Here is a 21,053-nt window from a genome sequence, read left to right on the forward strand (position 1 = left end):
GGCTCCAAATTAACTCGATGACACGGCGTATCAAAATGCTCTTAACGTTTTATGTGAAAGGGGTGGACCAGGGAGTTCGACGTCTCCCATCGGTGGACTTTTTCACAATAACGACCGACGCACTCCACTCATTCTCTCTTAAGGTTACCAATTCATTTGTCCTTTATTGTCTACATCAGCTCAGCTCTGCTGCTCCCTTCAGCATCAGTATGTACTGAATGTCTAATCGTTTGCACCATTGTGAATGATGTATTAGGGGGAAGCTTGTAAATGTGTGTATTGGCTTTTTCAAAAAGAACTGAATTGTTGTATTGATTGTAAAATTGTCTGTAGATGTGTGCAGGTATGTGTAGAGTACAGTATATATTTCTAATTATAACTAATTCTAGTCTTCTGCTATTCACAATGTGAATTTAATGAATCAAAAATGTTCTTTTGTCATATTTTATGGTTTGAAATGAATGCTTCAGTTCGCTGGGGTTAACAGTCATCGATTCACAAAACTGATCCTGAAGAAAAAAGTGTTGAGTGCGTTTGTGAAACACTGCTACTCAGCGCTGCATGTCATCTACTGGTGGAATTGTGTTTGCAGAATCCCTTATCTTCTTTGCTAATTACAATTTTGTTAGCCATTAAAGAATAAAGACGTTTGCCGTAAAACCTGCAACCGAACAAGCATCCCTTGTCAGAACAGGTAAATAAAAGATGCGCATTAGGTAGTCGAGTATAGCTAGACAAGAAAATGTAGTCGAAAAGGCTGACAAGATTGAGATTTGGGTGCCAAGCAGCAAAGCGGAGACGGACGCCAAATGAGACTCAAGTCAGTGGATGGTGACTGGCATCTCTCGTTCGACGCAAGCACATTATCCTGCAGAGGCCTGGCATCATGTCCGCATTGTGGCGCTTCAATAGAGCAGGTGACAAATGACGGTCAAACAATGACAACAATATTGCGGAAAACAACACTTATGGGAGGCGTGTCGTGGAAAATTGACTATTTAATTGCTAGCGTGAACAGAGTTGGGTCTCCGGAGTGCCTGCCCACCCATCAAGTGTGAAATTAAACAATCAACAAAATCTTTCAAGTGCCTGTTTCTGAAAATTGTCAGTGAGTGGTCCTATACTTCTGTGCCATTCTTACGTTAAAGTGGGGTTCATTTGGATGATAAATAAATGTTTTAAAGTGTACCTCCGGAGCTTGGAAGGAAAAATATATATGGTCCATCAGGAAAAATGGCATTTTGTTTATGCTGGCTTTGTCAGAGAAAGCCTAGAAGGGCCTGCGAAACTTTCTGTCTGTGACGCCACGGCCGTGTTTGATCCTGGAGGCCGAGTCGTGATGTTGAGTCATTGATAGGCAAGTCCGGGTGCTATTAGTTGTAGCGGGCAGCATCAGCCTGCACAGGTATACAGTCTATGAACGCTATAAACGTGCAATGAAAAGCGTTGGGTGCCCCGATAATAGGAGGAAAAACAAAGACAAGCACTACTTTTGTGTGCTTAAACCCATTCATTCAGAATGTGAATTCATCTCAGAAAGGTGGCTGTATAGTACAGTATGGGTATTATTGATTGTAGAAAATTATCGCCACGTGTATAGCACGAAACCACACAGCGAAATTCTTACTCTGTTCATCTCCAACCACGGCAGCCAGACACTCAGTGAAAACATCGAGTAAAATGACCCAGGTAGCATATACGCATTTACCCGGCAGTATCTAATAGTGATAGGAGCAGATCTGTTTTTTGTTTTTGTTTTTTTTTTTTTAAACTTTTTGTGCCAGAAGTGCAATGAATACCCAGGCAGAATGCAATGCCTGCGCATGGTGAAGAACCGAAACGTCAGCCAAACGTTGTGAGAAAACCAGTCAAAACCGCATTTTAGTGTACGATACAAACGGCCTGGCTCAGCTTTTAATTTTAAGTTCTCCCCAGAAGTTCTTCCTCCTGGTTATCTTAATCAACTCCGAGGTAAACAACGATGTTTTTTTTCAACTGACTTTTTTAATTCGGGTGACTTTTGACTTGACTTGCGAAGTCATATCGGCGCCCCACTATTTCAGGTAAGCATGTTTATTAGGCACCTAACTGATACATCATGAGAAAAAAAAGCCCGCTTGCCATGCTGAGATAAGATGTAGAGAACCGCATTAAGGTGGAGAAGATCCAGCAATGAACATCAAAGTAGCAGCACAATGCCTGGTAAACATTTCCACAAGAAAGAACGGTCTTACCAGTCATACAGCTGATCAGGAGCCCCAGGCACGTACTTGTTGATCACGCCAGTGATATTCGTGCGTGACATAAGCGGGTAAATCAGCATTCAACGTTCAGCATTTTAGCCCATTTCCTTGGATTTTATCCACCGTAAATTGATGGGGATGGCAACAAAAGCACTCAATATATATCTTTGGTCCCCTCAATGCAACCTGGCATTTTCTCCGTCTGACAAATCGGTTTTGCCATTTTCATTGCCGGATTACAAATCGGAGGCCTTCACCGGCTCAAATAAATATTCGTGTTGGCCCATTACCTCTACAAAATTGGAACACCAGCTATTTATGAAACTTGGAACGCACCAGATTTTTGACAACCGGAGGTCTTGGCGGGAAAAAAATTCCAATTTGAGCCATAAGACAATTAAAACTGAAAATATATATACACAATCGAATGTTGTAATGATGCAAAAAACAGTAAGCGTCACTGCAATAGCCCTAGACCTTTGCAACTGCGTTAGTAGAGTGGCTAGCTTGAGTTCTTGTGACTCTCTTTTTATTCCTAACCCTAACTCATAGCAAAGTGACCGACAACTGACTGTCAAAGAATATTTGGCCTCAATTCAGGATCTCCAGAATTATAGTTTAATGTTTTAAGTGTTTTTTTTTTAATGATTTTGTTGATACGCAAATCAAAACCACTGTTTGGATTTCCTTTTTTTTTTTTTGTAACATCTCTTTAGATCTCAAAAGCCAGTATCTATGATAGTGTTACTTTCCAAGGCATGGGTAATTTGTGACGTCACCATTAATGATACAAACGTCCATACACTTTTTTGGGCAACATCTATCTCAGAAACATCTTTTTCAGTATCATGGTTGATGGTTTCAGCAAGACATTGACCGCGCTCTGTATGAGTTCCAAAAGCATAGCGTCAAAATGAAAAGGACTGTGTACACGAAACTGCCCTGTCAGTAATCCAGACATGTCTCCCAATAGAAATGCGTACCACATTTTTAATTAAGAGCAAAATAAGACAGTAGAAAAACCAGACTGTTGAGCAACCGGAGCTCTATATCAAGCATTGAATGGAAAGAAATCCACTGACAAAGCTTCAAGAATTAGTGTCGTCAGTGCCCTCTGTTAATTGGGTGTCTTTTAAAGGAAAGACTGCGTCACACAGCCCCTGCCACATTGTAACCCCACTTCCCCCAGTGCCCCTCCACAGTCATCTACATGTTGTGCGAGATATGTTGTAGTGTTTTTTTTTTTTTTTTTTGAAACATGTGCGGGATTTTTTTCCTCTGATTTGTGTGCCGGGGCACATTAGTGTGTCATGATACACCATCTGTTTTGCCAGAAAAGATCCCATGTCAGTTACTTTATGAAAAATATTTGTTCTAATTTTAAAAATCTATTGATTTATATATGGCAACCGTGTACTATATATTAAGTTTTGTGAATTATTTTGTTCAGTGGTGTACCATGAGATATTTTCTGATGTAGAAAATATGCAAAAAAATTTGGCAAATACTGCCATAGACCACCTAAATCTCTATCTTCAGGTATTCAGAAAAATGTCAGGCTAAAAAAAATCCAAAGATAAACACTTCCAAGCCATTTATTTCATGATTTATATGCATTAACACATTAATAAATTAGTTCTAAAGCAGAGGAATGTGTGCCCATGGCAGATTTATCAAAGCATATTTTAAATGTTTCAATGCCGGTGGCGGTCATCCATAAAATTTCTCAATAGCTGAAGCCACACAAGACATTCTATTTCATCAACTGCAGATGGGGTGGCAGGGTTAAGTTTTTATGTGGGAGGTCTAGTGGAAGATACTTTTTGAACTGACTTCCACAAAAATATGTGGATGTTTGGTGATTTTTGTCCACTAATTTATCCACTAATTTGTCCACTAAATCCACCGAATGCATGGATCTGCTGCATGAAATCACTAATTCCTACCCGCTGGTGTTTTTCCTGAGTGGAAAAGGGAGGCATTATTTGAGAGAGTTATTTATGTGACAAACATGAATGATGCGTCAAGCAGCTAATTGGGGATGGGGTCCATTAGAAAGATGACCACTATTCGACAAGTATGAAGATGATGTCAATTATACATTATGAAGCTGTTTGGTCATTTGGACTTATTTGCTTGACAGCACTCTCCCCCATAATCATGTAAATCAAAAGTGAGGGAAAGCTGTTCCATCTCCATTAAAGATTATAAACTCAGACTAATCACATTGGTGGTGTGTGCGGACTCAGATTCATACCAGTTCACTCTGCAGCCGGAGAATCTGCTCATCTTTCTCCTTCAGTTGCTGCAGCAACACCTCCTCTCTGTTCCAGTCCTGCACAGAAGAAACAAGACACAGTGTTGCACATTGCTTTATGATGCTGAATACTGTACTCATTTGTCTTATTAACACAAATATGTTCGTCCATTTTTTGTCATTTTTGAAAAGTTGAGAAGAATTTCCACAGGATTTAGTCTTCTTCTGTTGCGGTAGCAACAAGGGTTGCACATTCATAAAAGTGTTTGGCTGAAACCGAAAATGAGAAATGTTTGACCAGAAAAAACGTTTTTGTTTCACACATTGCCTATTGGAAGTCATTTGACTTCAGGAACAGACTAAATGTCAAAATCAGCACCGTCTACAGGTCTGTAAATGATTGACGGGACTCATTTTCATTTGCTTCATTTTTTTATGGTAAATGTTACAATGTTTATGCATAACAACACTTCCAATTTTTGGGACATGTCAGCTTTTATAGACAGAGAGAAAGCCCACATTATTCAGACATTTGCAGTCATTAACATTTAATGCATGGACAGATGTTTTTTTTTCTATCTGAGTTTGAAATGTCCGGCTGCATTGGAATGAAGCACATACAGTACATAGGTAGCGGCTAGGGCTAATTCTGAAGACCTGTGCCCTATCATACAGTGAAAACCCTAACTGGTCAGTGGTTTCTTAGCTTTCAATCAGCGAGCGAATATGATTTTTATTTAATGTCGGAGTGTTGTTGTCAGTCACTTTGCTATGAATTAGGGTGAGGAATAAAAAGAGAGTCACACCAACTCAAGCTAGCCACTCTACTAACGCAGTTACAAAGGACTAGGGCTATCGCATTGACGCTTACTGTTTTTTGCATCATTACAACATTTGATTGTGTATATATTTTTTCAGTTGTAATTGTCTTAAGGCTCAAATTGGATTTTTTTTCCCGCCGAGACCTCCGGTTGTCGAAAACCTGGTGCATCGCCAGAACAAACTTAAATGATTACACGAATACTGACAAGGATTTCATTCTGATATTGTAAATCTTGTATGGTCATATCAAACAGTGGTTTTTGGTGTAAATTTACACCACGCAGTTTGGGAATTCAATTTATTCCTTTTTAATGAAAAACAGTCTAAATCTTACACAGTGTCCCTTTCTGTACTTCAGTACACCTAAGCAAGACATGTAATAAATACTCACAGGCTCAGCTGCTAAAATTGCTACACAAGATGAGATCAGCAAAGGGAGAAAAGAGGTGAACCAAAAGTTAGAAAGACAAGTTTCACAAAAGAAGACAGGTGGTCAGATAGCCATTACTTCTTCAAAAGAGAAAAATGGTCAAGAAAATATGTGTAAAAACACACAGGAAAGGGGACAAGAATAGATAACGGATAGATGGAGGGCGGGATAAGAGGGAGACAGCCTGAGGCGGACCATGATAGTTTCTCTAAGGGGTCCATGGGGAGTCATCTATCTGAATGGAGAGCCTGGAAAGTCAAGGATATAACTTCAACATTGCCTCTTTAATCAGCCTCAAAGAGCTCAAATCGGGTCTTTTTTTGTTTTCCCCCCATCCACGATACTATCTTGTTGCCAGACTATTTGGAGTCAGAGGCATTTATTGGCACTAAATTCAAAATTAACCAATTATTTATTGCTGGTACAGTATTTGGTTGGGCTTTGATCTTGTGGGGAATTTTTTTTTATTTTTGTGGCAATTTTATTTTATTTATTTATTTATGGGGGGGGGACCAAATTACATTTTACTCCTAGAAACTAGAGTCCAGATTTGAATAAATTTGCACCAACTCTAAGTCTTATGAGAAGCAGATGCTCTCTTTCATTGAATTTGCGAAGAACCGCCTTGCTTGAGCAGCTTCTGAGCATGTCCTGCCGCTGTGTCTTCCCAGTCAGAGCAGCTCCAGCACCCCCACCTTGTGGTGCTCTGAATAACCAAACATCACATTCCAACACCACTCTGAAGTTCTGAACCGCCCACAGTTAGAAGAGTGCATTTCCTTTGGGCTTGAGTTTGAGACTTTTTGTACCGTTGCTCATGGTCGACCAAATTTCACGTTCTTAAGAAACAGCAAGGAAAGAGGGATATACGCAGTCAGTAACGAGGAGTTATACGCAAAATATTTGATAAAACAAAACATTACACCTGGATGGATGCATCAAAAAAATACGGGGTGATTTTGCCAATTGGAAAGCCTTCAATGTTTTTTGAGAGCCTTAGTACATTTGCTTGAAAACAGAACATAAGACAAATTACTATGTATATGCTGGAACGATAAAAGTTTGTACAAGGCATCAATATTCTTTTTAACTCACCCATCAGGTGGCTTTCAGGACAATTTTTCAATGTTCCATTGAACAGTAAATGCAGAGCATGAGAATCTATTTCTAAAATAATGTGATTGGAACTGCCTCAGCTGGGGGAAGAAATCTGATCAGAATCAACGGAGTGCAGCCACTTAATGTGATTTTGTGCCGCGGTTGAAGGCACTCCATGCTCGCAATCAGCAGCCTGCTGAAGAGGCCGTGGAGATGAATTACATTTCCCAAGTTAGCAGAAATGATTCCATTTGTTCACATTCCTTTGGAGGTACACACTCGCGGTAAGAATTGCACCATTAATGCATCTACAAGTGTTTCCTTTGATATGTTAAGCCACTTAGCTATTTCTTGAAACTTTTGTGGATGACTATATTACAGCTTGATCCACCTTATCTGCTATTTGAGGTTGATGACCAGTTTCAATGGACTTGAAGTGGAAGTCAAGTCAAAAAAACGTTCTCTGCAAAAGTATACCAGTATTCTGTGTTCCCTCACTAGTCTTTGCGCAATGTGAGTGACGAGGGGAAAAAATGCTTTCATTTAGCTCCAGGGCTGACATTTTGGTCTGTACTGACACCTGCTGTTGAATGAAATTGATGTAACAGTGCCGATCGCTCAGCTTGAGCCTGTGATCTTGTGGAGCTGTTCCAATCGATTAGGGCTGGGAAAAGTTGACCAAGTTGGGCAAATTGACTTTAAAAATTCCATTTGTTGTCTTGGTGCACCTTGTGGTCAAATGGCTGATGGCATTTGTATTCATTTAGTAGTTAGTGGGCTTTCATCAATGAAAATAATAGCATATAGAGCTTCTCAAAAAAAAAAGTAAATAAAGGTGTGAACTTTTCAAAAAGCAAAAGGGCTGTATTATCCAAGAATATATTCGCAACTACAAAGAATCTACTGATTTCAGTCATTTCAGGTGAATTGAATTTCAATCAGTGGGAGGTAGTGAAGCCTGAAACATGAAGAAGAAGCCTTCAACAATGTTATTGACAGGAAGTTATTGACCTCAAAGCAGCTAACAGGAAGGGCTACTCCTAAATTTACTCATGCGATATGCATTGTCTGTGAGCGACTTTATGTCTATAACACATCTGATATACATATTACTGTAACAATATGTATGAGTGAACTAACATGTAATGTTTGTTGACGTTAAATTATTACTGCTAGCACACCGATGCTAATCACGATTGCTAATGGTTTGGCATAAGCAAATTTTGTTGCTGTCTAAAACTTCAGTAGTTATATCCACTCACCCCAAGTCACATTCAACTAAAACAGATTATTATACTAAAAAAATATAGAAAAATTGTAGGTTATCATATTAAAAAAAAAAAGCAAATCAAATGAATTTTAATGGCAGATGCTTGGGGTGTGATAACTCGATAATTTGATGGAATAATCAACAGGATAATTGATTTGAAAAGCTTTGAAAGCCACACTTTATATTCTTTCTGAAGTGAGGTACTCTGAGATCACACATAATGGCGCTTCAAACGTTTTGAAGGTGTACTTTGCAAATAAAACTGTAGCATTCCTGAATTATTGCTGGCCAATCAGGATAAAGGCGCACAATGTTAGAAACTAGAAATTAACACATTACAAAGCAAAAATGTGTCTAATAATGCAGGGTTGCTCAATTAATTGTGCTTTCTTTAAAAAAAAAAAAAAAATCTCATGCTCCAGTCTTCATCTTTTGAGTCTAAAATTAAAGAAGTTGTTGTAATGAATAATTGAGATCCGAAAGGGTTTTTCACATTTTATTATTTTGGGTTTTCATTTCATCGCAGCAGCTCATATCAAGCAAATTAAAAACGGCATTTGGGGTAAGGACTCATTAGGGATGAAAGTCTCGTCTCACAAGGTCATCCTTACGTCGTTGGACTTGAAGCCTGTTTTTATCTATCTGTAAATTCTCTTGAGGAATTTTTTCCTCTTTTTCTCAGTCACATTCACAATTACTGTATGAAAAAAAAAACAAATAAATGAACCTCAGATGAATATTATTGAAATGAGGTAGGAAACGAGTGCCAGGACAACCCCACAGAGGAAGGTCAGACCTGGGATCTGAACGTGAAACCTCAGAATAATCCATTTTAAAAAGACTTGTTGGTAACAACCCTACAACGTATATTTGACCACAACAACACATGCAGAGCTTGCGCAAGGCATGCGCACTAGAAGCGGTAATTACGTATTAAGAGGATAAGCGGCTAGATTGGATGGTTGGAGGAAAACATGCATAAACTGTTTATCTAAATTCCATTTTGTAATGTTGAGTTGAGAGTTCCCAGCAATCATTAGGTTGCTGAGGTGCTTGAACAAAGTAATGGCAAATCCACTCATTTCTATTGGAAGACTTGATCTGAGTTGTGTTAACATACACAAGCAATTTTTTAAGTCAAGGTCGACCTGTAGGTATATACATGGATGCAATTATGACACTCTTTAATCGGTAGTACATCCTAAGTCAGGTCTTTCCATTATACATGAATAATTTCAAACTTTGACACAGTGATGAATGCCTCTCTATAAAAAGATGCTTCCCGTGAGTCTTGAAATGAAAGGTGAATGCACACAAATATCCTTTAAATTGCCAGTGCTGTTCTCAAACGCTCCTCCGAATACACATAATGAGAGGCCGCTCTTTAATGCACTAAAATGCTGGAACTAGGGCAAAAAAAGAAAAAACCTAAACTGGGGCGCTGTGTGACACTGCAGCCTCTCAGGTGGCTGAGATTATTTTTACTCCGACTGAGACATTTACTAGAGTCCCGGACAAATTCTGCTCTTCTCACTTCTCGGCTGATCCTAGCTTCTCTGCTGTGATACACTTGAACAAAACACTCTACTTTCTACTATGCCCGTGATCGCTTGGGATTGTGGGGCTGGGCTAAAACAGTGTCCTGCCCTTAACGTTTCACGATATTTCATCATGACTGCTCACGCTCAATTCATCAGACTGACGACTGACAACGCTTCAAACACTTTGTGACGCTCCCTCAGTCATTCCCTGGAAGCATGCAGCATACGGTATTGGGCACTCCATTCCTAGGACGCAGACTGGCAATAACTTGCGTTAAGTTTCACCGTAATCTGAATCTTTCCTCATGAAGAGATGAAAAGGTGAGGTGACGCTTAGAACAACATATCTCTGGTCAAAGGTTTTCAAAATGTCAATAAATCATTGTTTTTGGAACATAAAAATGACCAGATGCCCTCTTTTTCTCGGACGGCTTCTCTTCTGTAATGGTCAGGTATTCAAATCTTTAACACTAACATATACAGTGTATTGCACTCATACCCATGATGCTCCAATGCTTGAATTAAGGCAATAAAGCCGTCATAACTCTGAATTAAAAATGAAACAAGCAACCAACAAAAATGATCAAGTTATCATCAGTTACTTGTTTCGAGATCAGTTATCAGTTATTGGTTATTTTTAAACTCGCTGGACTATTATGATTGTCCCAAAAACCCTGATCATGTAAAGTCTGATATGTATTATCAGAATGTGGTTCCGTTTTTTTTGGATGTGTGTCCCCCAATTATTTTGGTACATTCTTTCGTTACTGACATTATACATGACTCACAACTATACTAACATTAGCCAGCTTTTTAGGTGCTGTGTGTCAATCGTTAAATTTCTATGACAAAAATGACATCTTACTGCTGAAAATTAAACAAGAAAACATAATTTGTATTGCTGTAATAATGATAACAATGAGAAAGATAACGCTATGATTAAAAGTTATTATTTAAAACCAGCAATAATATAATGCCAAAGTGAAACATCTAAAATGTGGCTATGGCAAAATACAACATGCGGACAAATATTATTTATTATATTATGATACGATTCTATGTTTTCTTGTTTATGGCCCTTGTAAAATTTCAGTGTCATACTTTATTGCCAATATAATGCAGGTAATTAGAACTCACTGACAATCTTCAGCAGTTATGTACTTTTTTTTTTTAAACCAGCCTTCCACCTTCTGTACTTTTCTTCCATGTGACCTGTGCGCACGCGAACCTCTGTCTTCAAGCTGTGTCGCAGCCTAAATTTCTGCCACAGATCATCCATGTGGGTCAATAAAGAGGGCACGCATGTGCAATTGTTCTGTGAAACTGTGAAACTAAGTGGTAACTGCAGGGGTGATTTGTTGTCCAGCTGATCCCTGGTCAGCCCTTTTGACGCAATTGCCATTAGGGAACAGATTTACTATATCAAAAATATGAGGACACAAGCAAATAAATGAACATTTTGCCACTAAATGCTTTAGGGTCTTTTAGAAAAGTTCTGAGGTTTTATTTGTGTTTTGTTTTGCATGGCAATAGCTCTTGGTTTATGGCTCAAGGTCGTTATTAGGTCATGAGCCTTACAACGCTGCTTTTTGCGCACATTTATGCATTCATAAATTGGTGCAACACTGAAATCAATGTATAGCATTGGGATTTACCTTAAATGGAAGGGACTTTTCACTGCAGGGGCTAATGGGTAGAGACTGAAGGCTGCTGGCAGGACTTGTCTCTGTGCTCTGTAAAATAAAATGAACATCATAAAAAATGCACATGCTTTTGTTGAGTTTAGTCAATATTCACTTTACTACATTCGACTGAGCTACCGGGGAAATGGACTCAAAGATCATAAAGACCACAGGAGCCGAATCTGATGTACCCTGGTGGTTAGAGTTCTCCCCTCCTTTCGCACACGAAAACGTTCTGGGTCTGGAAGGGTTCCACTTGAGTCTACCTGAGCACCTACTCCCTACTAGGGACATTGAGGGGGGCGTGTTGTACTAACGAATGCTGATTGTTTAGTTACGTGTCTCAGCAGTTGTTTCCACTGTGGCCAGTTTAATATTTGGAAACGATGGAAGGAGAGAAAATTGATAGGTGGATGGATGCTTTGCAACAGTCTGTTTATAGGGATGTAGACATGCAACAGCAATTTGCTTCAACTACAGGAAAAGGCGAGTCGATGACGGAACGTCCACTTTTGGCAAGCGCTCTTGTGACGAAAAGCCCAAATACACCGTAATGCCTCTAAAGCTCACGCAGGCAAATACATAAAATTACACATACTCCCTTTAAAGCTTTTCATCGTAAAGAACATGCCGAAAAAAACACGGTAGCAACCGCCAAAGGCATCTGCAAATGCAGCTGCCTGTCTACTCTTATCTTTTCTCATTGTTGAAGCAAACTGGTGTCGGATGTCCCTGTCCCCTCAAATACTCATACGTATAGTAGACACAGAGCTGAGTTACCGATGAAAGCTACACTGGCGCTCGCCGATACCTGCCTTCTGCAAGGGATTCCATGTTCCCCCAGCATACGTTCCACGATGCAAAGCCCCAAAAGAACATACGGACCGAGGACCAACTATTACAGGCCCACGTCTGTCGATTGTTGTCAATGGAGACGATCCTTCTGAGTCAGTGTACTTTTATCACAAAGCACTTGCTGAAAGTACGAACGTGCTTGCTCCACCAGCAACTCGTAGCTTTCTCCACGGATCGCATAGCATTGCATTGTTATTTAATTTGCATTATTATTTCAAATAGGAACCATGTTTGAAAGCTCGAAGTTTTCAGCGTCACGCTGTCAGAACGCCACGTCTAGCTCTGAAGATGTCACGTCAAGCTTTCTTCCTAGTTTCTTTCCAAGTCATAATATAGTCATAATACCAGGAGAAAAGCTATGCAAGCATGAGGAAAATATGCTAATTTCACACAGCGACCAAGACAAGATTCAAAAGTATGTGGTAGACCTCATTCAAGTCATCTTTCCCAGGTGAAAAGATAGCATCCACCCTGTACTTGAATCACTTTCCAACCAGAGACCTTTGTCTATTTGTGGCATATTTTACTTTTTTTTTTTCAAGTTTTACACTTTAAGGTACCTGTGAGACATGCCAGCTCTCGGAACGTAAACTTGGCAGTTTATTAGGTATGCTGACCTTTTAAAAAGCAATGAGTCCAAGGAATTATAGGTGCGACGTGGCCCTAAATGTGCCATTGTTGATCAATGCCCGACCTCACGGACGAAGATGCGGGCGCTGTCTCAGTCTTATCTTTTCGGCCTTTCAAAAAATAAACACATTCTGTTTAAGGTCACCAGCGTCCCTTGGGCTCCATAGCACCAATGTCCCGACAATTCGATGGGGTAGAAGTAAAACCCTCAGATTTAGCAATGGGGGAAGAAGTGGCGATCGGAGAAGAAGGCTGGACTACCTGGGAGCTCAAGATTTAATGACTGCGCTAGCCTGAGGCAACATGTCAGAAGATGATTAATGATCTTTAAAAGTAAAGCAGGTTTGGTTATCTGACACGTTCCTTTAATTACATTCAATCCACACATATGCTAATTCAAAGAGGAAATGACCATAGAACAAACCTAATTCCTATGAAGTTGGAAAATTGGAGTAAACGTAAATAAAAACAGGATACAATGATTTGCTAATCATATTCAACCTATATTTAATGGAATACACTATGAAGACAGAATGTTTAATGTTCTAACTGATAGGCTATTGCTTTTAGCAAATAATCATTGACATATATCTTTTGGGCTGCAACAATTCCAAATAAATGTATTTATTTAAACACAGGTTGAGCATTGTTTCCAAATCACTGAATTCTGTTATTCTTTTGCCTATTCTGTTATTTGACAAAACACCAACCTTCATTGAAATTGGATTGATACTAGAACAACATTAACTATATAATTTAATAGTAATAGAAACACCATTTCCAATAAAGTTGGAATTTATAAAATGGAAATAAAAGAAGACTGAGATTAGAAAAGGTTTACAAATCTTTTTTCAACCTTTTTTCAATTGAATACAGTACACTACAACAATGATCATATTTGCAAATACTCATTCTTTTTTTATTTCTTGATTCCCACAGCGCACTCGAAAAAGCTGGAGCAGAGGCATATTTACCACCATCTAATATCCTCTTTCCTTTTAACACTAAATAAGCATTTGAGCTTCATAATGACCGCGGAACACTTTCTTTCAATCCAAGATGAGCCCAGGGACCATTGAAGCTGGATGCGTATAAAAATCCGGACGGTCCTTTTACTCTTTGGAAATCTGGACTCGTCAGATCAAAGTTACGTTGTCCATCTTGCATCAGTCCATCTCAGGAGAGGTCGGCCCCAGAGAAGCTGGCAGCATTTCTCGGGACTCAACATGCCTTTTTGGATGCAGCAATATACTGCATTAACTGTTAAGTGTTCCTGCGTCCACGTGGCAATAGCTGATGCCATTTTTTAATCTGGTGCCTGAGAGATCGAAAGCCAAAGGTATTTCATGTTTTCCTTTTGCCTTGCCGCTTACGTGCAAAGATTTCTCCAGATTCTCTTGAATACTTTGATGATATTATCAGCCATAGATGATGAAATCCTTAACTTCTTTTCAATTGTATGTTGCGAATCTTTCTTAAACAGATGGATCATTTGCTCAGACATTTGTTCACAAAGTGGTGAACTTTGCCGCACCCACGCTTACGAATCTGCTGGGCATACTTCTTTTATTCTTAATCGTATCACTCTTTCACAACTTTTTGTTGACTTTGTCGCTTTCTTTTTGAATTTTTTTGTAGGTATCAAGCTCAAAATAATAACACAATGGAATTTTGGTTTTTAGTTTTAAAAATCTGTTTCTTGACACTGATTTACAAGCGACTTGTGCTCATTTCAAAGCAAATTTCCCTCATTTTGTAAATAATGGCACCGTCATAAAATATCAGTAAGAGTTTAAGACCCTAATTACAGTAAATGTGTGTATGAATACAAACTCTTTTCCATAAAAATGAAAAAAATCAAAATCGAAACATAAAAAGACGGAATGATCTTAACTAATTGTACCTTGTGTGGCAGCGTGGTAGTTTACAGTGTAATGTCACGCTGCTTTGCAAAGCAGTTCCACCATTCAAGTTCTTGAAACCCTATACGTTGGCACCGAAGTAAACAGAGGACAGCTCATCCTTCTCATATTTGGAAGGAATTATAGAACGGTGCTTTTTGAATCGAACTAAATATGAGGAAAGTGTGCGCTTGGATCACTCAGTTTCCCTCATCTGTTTGGTGTGCTACCTCCCACTGTTCTTGTTTTGAAACTGATGCAACCTGTTTTTTGGTTTGAAATGAACAAACGGTACTGTTTACACTGAACACAGGAGAAGAACTGCTGGGTGCTCAGCATGAAAAGGTCAAGCAGATAAAATGGAGTTGACACAGACACACCGAGTCACATGGAAGCACAACGGAAGCCTGAGTAAAGTACACAAATAAACACAATCGTGTTGAATTTGAGCATTTTTCTTCACTTTCTATCAAAATCTAAAAATTCCCCACTGTTTTCCAGTCTCATAAAATGTTCTGTTGTGTGTGTTATGTTAGGAGTGTTTTCCTCCCTCTCAAATCTGCACTTGAAATGGCTCGTTTTGATAACATTAAATATTGTATGTGTGTTGTCAAATAGCTACTATAATAATACTGTACATATGACAATAAAACTCTTGAATCTTGAATCTCTTGTTTGAATTTCTATCCATCTATTAGGGTCCAGGGTCACCAGCTAATTTAGGTTCACCCTGAACTGGTGGTTAGTCAATCACAGAATACATATACTGTAGACAGCCAACCAGACACACTCAGCGTGCAAGTTTTGGGAATTTGGCCCATCCAAACAACATTTTAAGCGAGAACCCCTCGACTGTGAGAGCCATCATATGAGCAGGTTCTGGCTGCTATGCCAATTTTTAAGGTAAAGGCAATGAGTAGATAGATACTGTATACTGTACATATATTGCTTCTGTACATCCTTTGTTCTTTCTATTTTCACGTCCTTTATCATATTTCCTTCACAGCAGTCCGAGGAGTAAACATCTGTGCGGTGCGAATGAGGATAGGTCCTTTGATCTTACTTAAATGGCACTAATACATCTGACATGCAGTGAGGCTACTGTGCAGTCTTTCATACAGATTTTTTTTGGTTTGTTCCCGAGCACGTTCACTCAAGCGAAATTCAGAAAAAAAAAACAGACGCCCGCTCGGATGACACACTGCTAATGGATGTTCTCAGAGCTCTTGGTGGAAACCTGCAATGTGTCCCAACTCTTTTTGATGTAAATATCCTTCATTGGCAAAAGACACCAGGACATCCAAAGTCTAAAGATGGGGCTCATCTATTTACAGGAAATGTATGTCTCAAAATCAGCATCATGCTTGACATGCAATATCCATAGGATTCTGTTTCTTCTATGCCTTTTTTGTCAAATAAACACAGAACAAACAGACTGTGGTACAAGCTGTAGTACAGTACAACTTAGAAGGTGAGTCAATACACAGAATTATAATTTTATTATAGAGCTATATTTATACATAAGTGTATGGAGGGTTCCATACTACACTAAAACGACTTGCAAAGAGAATATTCACATTTGCTCTCATTGTATTACCGATCATATGCAGTCACTCATCTCAAAAAATGAAACAATTTGGACTTGCTATCAGAATTTGTCACCCCTGGCGCACAAAGTTTATAGGGAACAAAGTAACAGGGATGCTCCTCTTTGCCATTGCTCCTTGTTTACGAGTTATGTGAAACTTACCGATTTGCATGAAAAACCCAATATTCATGTTTTAACACATCAGCCAAAAAGGTTAGGTAATATGGCCTTAAAATAAAATACTTGATTCGGTGTACTTAAAACACACTTCCTCAAACAAATCCATTTCAAAACTGTGCTGTTTTATTAAACTAGTACCTTTTATTTGCCACCAAGAAGTCAATGTTAACAGAGGCAGACTATCTTGTCTGTCATCTATACCCGCAAAATCTATCAAGTTTTCCAGACGAACTTAAATGATTGTTGTTTATGTCTGCTATTTCTGAGGACAGTTAATTCCCCCATCTATCCCCACATGAACAACTTGTTTCAAAATATGTCACATTTGTTACCATTGCTGATCATTTCATATATAGTATATATCCAGTACTGTTCTAAAGTCTTGGGCCAGCAGAAGATTTGTAGCATTGTTATCCTGACCATTTCTAGTACTTCTCTACACAAACAGTGCCATGTTGAACGGAACTACTCTGAATCAAGGACGCCGTATCGTATGGAAATTTACACGCCATGAATAAATTAGCTCTTTCGCTCGTAGCCAGTAGTTATAAGACACCATTTGCAGACAGTTTCCCTATGTCCGTTCAACACATCCTGCCAGTCGGAAACACAGGCAAAATGGTGCTTGTGTGTGGTGCAAATAAGTGTGTGCATGCATTCGTGCGGTTGTGGGTGTGTGAGGAGACATTTTCCCCTTATTCCCAATACTGATTAAATTACAAAAGGTGATAAAGAAAGAGCGAGTGAGTATACGTAGGGTCCACTTCAGTGGTGATTTAACGGAGGTGAAATCAAGTTAATTGAAAACACACACACATAGGATAAATGTGTTTAGATGCGATCACTACATCTATCCTTAGCCCAAAGCCTTGCTGCTTTAAACAACTTCCTCCATTTTACACTCGAAAAAGACACCCGTCAGTGTAGTAAAAGGAGACTAACCGCAATTTAGCTTGTGGTTGTGGGCAATTCATCCAAAAAAAAAATCTCTCCCGGTTAAACCTTGTGTAAATACAGTTCTTTTGTATATCGGTGAGTGAGAAAGCATATCCCACCTCCTGCAAGGTGCGCCTCAGCCTCAAAAGTAGCGTCTTTACAGCGGTGCAGTCCTGCTGCATCAGCCGCAGGGGGAAGCTCTCCACTCCAGAAGGCAAAGACTCGTCTTCCCTACCCAGAAGCAAAGCAGAGCTATAGTCGGCCGGCAGGAGGCTCGTCGGACGTCGGGGATCCCTGAAGGAAAGCGTCAACAACAATGGAAACGTTAATATAAGTGTGTTAGGAGTTGCCTTTTTTATATGTATAGTTCCATATATATGTGCACAAACAGGCGAAAGGATAGATAATAATCAGCCTCTTTCAAACAAAGGATGTGTATATTGTGGTATGTAATGCGTTTAGAATAAGAAATATAGCACTGTATAAATCACATTATATGAAAAGAAAGTACTTACATAATTATGTAAAATGTGAAGTTTAACAGTATTATACAGACGTAATTCCATGTAGGATTGTATACGGAGATTGTCTAAGCTCCTTAGTAACGCATTAATATGAGAGTTTTTTTTTTTGTTGTTTTTGTTTGTGGGGTCCCCCCAGAGTTTAAAGAATGTCAATGAGTTTATTAATCTGTCTGCATGTATTGCTCTACTGGTGGTGTTGAAACATGTGCTGCAAAAAGGGTCATAAAACACAACATAGATGTTATTTGTTAGCCTGTCTAAATCATTTCACATTGCGTGTTAAATTATATTGTTGTTTAAAATACACAGCGCATCATCTTTGCTGTTTATTGATGATTCTAATGAAACTAATTCTACAGGGAGTTCCCCCTTAACAGCTTGAAGGCTATTTCTGAAGAACTGTTTGCTACCTGCCAAATTGCTGTTTGTTCTGAAGTATCTTGGATCTCAAGTTTTTGCTCCCAAGCAATCGCAAAATAAACAAATAAAAAGAACAAAGAAATAATTAAATACCAGCTAGAGTGAGCGATACAAGGTTTATTGGGGGAAGGGGGGGGAGGGTGCCCGTGGGCACCATGTAGCCCCCAAAGATCACATGACTAGCTCACAGGCCTGTTCTGCAAATAGCTTGCAAAATGCAAAAAAAAAAAAAAAACAGTGAACAGTGAAAAAACATTGTATTGAATGTTATGGGTGGGTGGGTCTTTGAAAATAATTTGATGTCGCTAAATCGGAAGTGGATCTACGCCTTAACTTCATTTAATCCGTATCTGTTCATATATATTTGTTGTCAAAACCTCAAAGGTTTCATTTGTTTATGTTGTTATTTTCAATAGATTTTTGGAAAGCGATGACAGCAATGTAAGACATGGTCAAAGCTGTCAGTAACACAGAGCAAAGTGGAAAAAGTAAAAAAATGCCACCCAAGTCCATATTGAGTTCTGTAACTACCATAGAAATGAAACTATCAAAAGTTGTTTCTGTGCCAAGGACAGCACGTAGGACATTGGCACAAAGCAAATGCTTCAAATATCTGACCAACATAAACATCTGATGAGTCCACCTGCTCAAGGTCTGTGTTCATCAATGCGCACGATGACAAGATGCAGTTGCTTTCGTGCAAACATAACCATAAAAATTGTTTCTGTCTTTTGAGAATGAATTTTACCCGTGTTTTTTTTTAAAGCACAGTGGCTTCATTTTAGTAAACCTGAGAGCAGATAACTTGCTTAGTTAAGTCCTGATTATTAATTCTAAACTGATACGTGTATTATGCTTAAAAAAAAAAGTGATGAACACTTGTTTCTTTTTTTTTTTTAACCTCTTAGGCGTATTCCATCATATCTAGGTCAAACTGTGTTTTGAGGGGTAGATATGGCTCTCAGATTATTCCATAAAAAAAACAAAAACATTTTGATAAGAATTGTTGACTATTCACAGTTCTGTTGATTTTGTCACATCAGTAATTCGCAGTGCCTTGACACAAGAGAATCCGATGAGAAATACTTGGCATTGATTTGATGGTTAACTAGTTGCTGTCTAAAGAAAAACAACAGCTAAGGCCAGCATGCAATACATTTAAATCTTCATGCAACTCAACTCGTCAAGGCAGGAACAAACAGCATGAGAGTGGGAGCTTACAACATTCTATGGCAGTAATCGTCCTTACTGACTGACTCTGTTGTTTGTGGTTTTTGTGCTCTTTCTGGAAGCCCAAAGATGCGACCAGATGTAGCCAAATTCTAAGGTTATCTAGGTCCAGCTTTCACTCTATTGCTGCTGCTGCTTTTTGGAGAGCACAAGAGAGCATCAACCCCGTCAACTCTTCAGTCGTCCTTTTGCCCTTTCTCGCGCCCGTGTGCCGTTCCCAACCATCTTTACACATCGTGTCGTGTTCTCCTTTGGCCCTTGTGTCTTATCAGTGGTTCTGCCGCGCCACTCTGACATTCACGACACTCCACAGGCATGATCAGAGCCTAACGTGTCCCCCCAGGAAGCAGGGTGAGCACCTTCTATCTTGTGATGGAGGCTGACCCCACCCCCCTTTTTATTCCTTTTACACCTTACTGAAAGCCGTATAAGTGAACTGCCTCCACTTTTCTGTCCTTCCACTCCACTCTGCTAGGTAGGCAGAGGTAAATGTGTGACATATGATCAATCGTTTGCCGTACTCGTGTCAAGGGCAGCTTTGGCGCTCAATAGGATCAAAGGCAGTTGAGAATAGTCCAATACTTTGTTCTGATTCGGGCATTGTCTTCCAGCCAGTGTTTTCAACAGTGGCTTTTGTGTTTGAATCCTGTTGTCCGAGCCATGATCGGAGGCTGAGACAAAGCTTTCTGACACAGGGTAGCATATTTTGCTCCAGAATGCTTTGATATAACTGTGATTTCATTGTAGTCTGCAATGAGTCTCCCTGCTGGATGCAGCAAAGGACCACCAGAATGAGACAGAAAACTGGACTCTACGTTTGGCTTCGAGTATGGAATGATGTAATAGTCAGGGGATTTTACGGTCCCCTGCGTGGGTTTAAGACACCCAAATACAGCATGCGTGAAGAAAGTAACCGGTGAACAGTTGTTATTTTTAGCAGACCAATTTCTGGTGCAACTAGAATGCTGAACTGACAGGGTGACATGATTCTGGGGATACAGCACCATTAATGCCACAGTGAATCAAATGAAGAAAAAGAATTAAATAATGCTCCTCGCTACTTGAGACTCATGAGAAGCTTTCTGTGTGTAGCTATTTTTTTGGGACTTGCAACTCGAATTACTCGTCTTCTAAAGACTCTTTTTTGGGGACTTATGAACATTGAGTCTCTATGGCGTGGCTTATTCTCTTACCTAATCTCTACTATCAGGGCTGGGTGGAGTAGATACAATATTTACTGAAGTATAAGTAATTTTTTATAATGTTACTCGGTTTGCCAGAAAAAATGAGGTGGAAGGGAGAAAAGGAGCCCAAGAAATTAGTGTTGAAGTCTGGTTTATGTTTCAGTTGAGACAGAAGAAACAAAACAAGAAAATACTTGCATTTTTTAAAGGAATTCTGCAAGATCTGAAAAAAAAAAAAAAATTCTAGGTATCTTGAGTCAGA

The 21,053-nt window shown here is 39.2% G+C and overlaps 1 protein-coding gene across 3 annotated transcripts in view; it reads right to left on the reverse strand.

Moving 5' to 3' along the window:
- ccser1 (coiled-coil serine-rich protein 1) overlaps positions 1-21,053 on the reverse strand; it is a 130,253-nt gene that overhangs the window by 67,862 nt on the left and 41,338 nt on the right. For all 3 annotated transcript variants that reach the window (XM_088414502.1, XM_088414495.1, XM_088414508.1), the window contains exons 7-9: positions 17,553-17,727; positions 11,317-11,394; positions 4,501-4,578 (exon numbers count right to left, since the gene is read on the reverse strand). In XM_088414502.1, coding sequence (XP_088270628.1) covers positions 4,501-4,578; positions 11,317-11,394; positions 17,553-17,727 — 331 coding nt within the window. The remainder of the gene's footprint in view (positions 1-4,500; positions 4,579-11,316; positions 11,395-17,552; positions 17,728-21,053) is intronic.

The sequence above is a fragment of the Hippichthys cyanospilos genome, chromosome 1 (assembly GCF_059441005.1).
Source record: "Hippichthys cyanospilos isolate Australia breed blue-spotted pipefish chromosome 1, RoL_Hcya_1.0, whole genome shotgun sequence".
NCBI classification, from domain to species: domain Eukaryota; kingdom Metazoa; phylum Chordata; class Actinopteri; order Syngnathiformes; family Syngnathidae; genus Hippichthys; species Hippichthys cyanospilos.